The 2500-nt window shown below is 43.3% G+C and overlaps 1 protein-coding gene across 2 annotated transcripts in view; it reads right to left on the bottom strand.

Moving 5' to 3' along the window:
* LOC134436946 (solute carrier family 12 member 6-like) overlaps positions 1-2500 on the bottom strand; it is an 82360-nt gene that overhangs the window by 19795 nt on the left and 60065 nt on the right. For both annotated transcript variants that reach the window (XM_063186317.1, XM_063186318.1), the window contains one exon: positions 1892-2066. In XM_063186317.1, coding sequence (XP_063042387.1) covers positions 1892-2066 — 175 coding nt within the window. The remainder of the gene's footprint in view (positions 1-1891; positions 2067-2500) is intronic.

The following is a 2500-nucleotide window of genomic DNA, read 5'->3' as shown; positions in this document are numbered from 1 at the left end:
AAAGCACTATTTATTTGTTAATTGCAGATTACCGACTTGCTGTGATGATCACCGATCAGCCAAACACAGAAAGAATTGGAACATTTGCTGTTTTTTATAGGATATTGAGATTTTGTAGGATGAAGTAGACCAATCATAGGCCTAATCATAATGTGCACATGTACTGTAACCTATATTCATACAGTAGGCCTATATGTCTTTCAACATGTATTAGCCAATATAATGTAAACCTATCAGACTAAATTGGAGTAGACCATTATTATTGTTGTTGGGCCTAATAATTAGGCCTAATCGTTTTTCTTCACTCCATTATAATGACGTTCAAAAAGCATAATTGCCTACATTTAGATGTACCATTTACAATTTGAGCGTTAAACTGACAATAACCCACTCATTTTTTGAGTCAACAAGTTATTGGTCATAGGGCTAGTTGTGCAAGTAATGATCCCCCTTAATGTAGTGGTTTACAGGTATTTGAGAATAGCACTGCCATAGTCGAATGGCCACAATAATGATTATCCGATAAGACCATGCATGCGTCCATGCTTGTTTACTATTTTTCACCATGCGCAATTCTGGGAAGTATGCATTATCTGGGCATGATTCAGTAAGGAAAATGCGCCGTGAGCCCCCCCTATTCATAGATGGGTCCAGGTCTCCTGGTTTAGCAGCGCATCGATTAAAACAAGATCAACTAAGTAGTCGTCTTTTTTTCCGAACAGCAAGGGGAAATAGTTCAGAGACGGGATTTGATACGAGTCAAGTTTGCTACCAACAGGTATAGCGTGCCCACGCGTTGGTGTGTGGAGTGTAGCCGTGTGTGATTTAACCGCGGTTACGCGTCTGTGGTTATTATTGGCCACCTCAAAAAATCAATGCAAGATTTTAAAAAGAGGCTAAATGTTGCATGACGTCGCCTTGTTTTCTGCTAACGCTTTTAGGAGCTCCTCAAACAAGAGTGTGTTAATTAATTGTCGGTGGTCGTTTGTGATACATCTACTAGTTGCGACCAATCGATAGGTCTGTCTCGCCAAGTAGCCTAATTGCGTTTGTAACACAGCTTTGTCATGAAATTGAAATGGCTACAAATGACAGCGGTGGATTTCTGATTGCTCCTTAAGTTTGCTTCACAACGTTTCAATAGCCTTAAAAAGAATACCCCAAGAAAACCGGTAACACTCCACACACATCAGTTCTCAACTGTTTGCATGAACACAATGAAATAAATAGGCCTATAAAGGGGGGGGGGGGTGGCTTTGATCACAACCTGCTTCTCGAGTTCAACTGGTGCTTGGACGGCACAAATAACTTTGCTGGTTAGTGGAAAAAATACTTGTGCGCTACATCGAGGATAGATAATTGTTAATGCTACACTTCCCGTTGTCGCTGCAGCACTCAAGGTTTGTGCACGTGTTTACAGTGCAACGAATGGACGTTCTGTGCGTCATCTTCATTATGAAAAAAGCCCAGCGTAAACGTTTTCTTGCATAGTGTGCAGCACGCCTCGCGGTCATTCGGCACAGATTTTACCCAAAAGTATTTTGGATCCTGCAGCCACTTGGGGTTAAACCGGCACTTTCCCATTCTTCACCTCACCTCATCAAAAATGGCGCCGCTGCACTCTAGATTTGTGTTTACAGTAGCGTTCTAGCGTTCTACAACTAATCATGGGTATTGACGTTCTGTGCGTCATCTTCATTATGAAAAAAAAAACTTCGTCCTTTAGGTTGCACACTGAAATGTTTTTTGAAAATTTAATGCCGCAGTGAAAAAAATTCCCGACTTTTAACAGCTAATTCAATGCTATTAATGCTCTTAATGCTGGATAACTAAATTCAATGCCTTTTTAATATTTTTAATAACCCGCGGGAACCCTGCACACAGCCCTTACTCTGAGGAAGGGGATGATGTTGTCTTTAGCGATGGCCTGAAGGAGACGAGGAGCGCCGGTCAGTGATTGGAGGCCGGCGCCGCACGTCGAGAAGAAGGAGCCAATCACGATGACCCAGGGGGAGGGCCAAGACAGGGTGCCCACCACCAGGTTCTTCTTCACGGAGTCGCCAAATCTAAAGAGGGGAAAACAGGGGACAGGGGAGTCACAATTACAGACACAGACACAGACACAGACAGGCACGCAACATCCTACAGAGCCCCTAAATATGGAAATTACAGACACAGACACGATTACAAGACACAGACACAGATGCATTCACACACCAATTCCATCAACATACACATACACACACACCTACCTGCATATACAGTATATGCACTCGCACCCATGCGTACATGCAAATAAATCTAAACATCCATCACCCTCAAACAAATGCACTGACGAAACCCACACACACAAAGACACAGACACACAAACACAGGTGAGAACTGCCACTAAGGCACTATGGCAAGAGTAGGCAGTAGGCACTCGAAAACACACACGTCCTTGGTCTTGCTCACACATAAGTAAATGTGCGCGCGCATGCACGCACACACGCACACACGC

The sequence above is a fragment of the Engraulis encrasicolus genome, chromosome 21 (assembly GCF_034702125.1).
Source record: "Engraulis encrasicolus isolate BLACKSEA-1 chromosome 21, IST_EnEncr_1.0, whole genome shotgun sequence".
In the NCBI taxonomy this organism is placed as follows: domain Eukaryota; kingdom Metazoa; phylum Chordata; class Actinopteri; order Clupeiformes; family Engraulidae; genus Engraulis; species Engraulis encrasicolus.
Note: the sequence above shows the minus strand (reverse complement) of the source record. Positions and strands in the feature narration are given on the sequence as shown.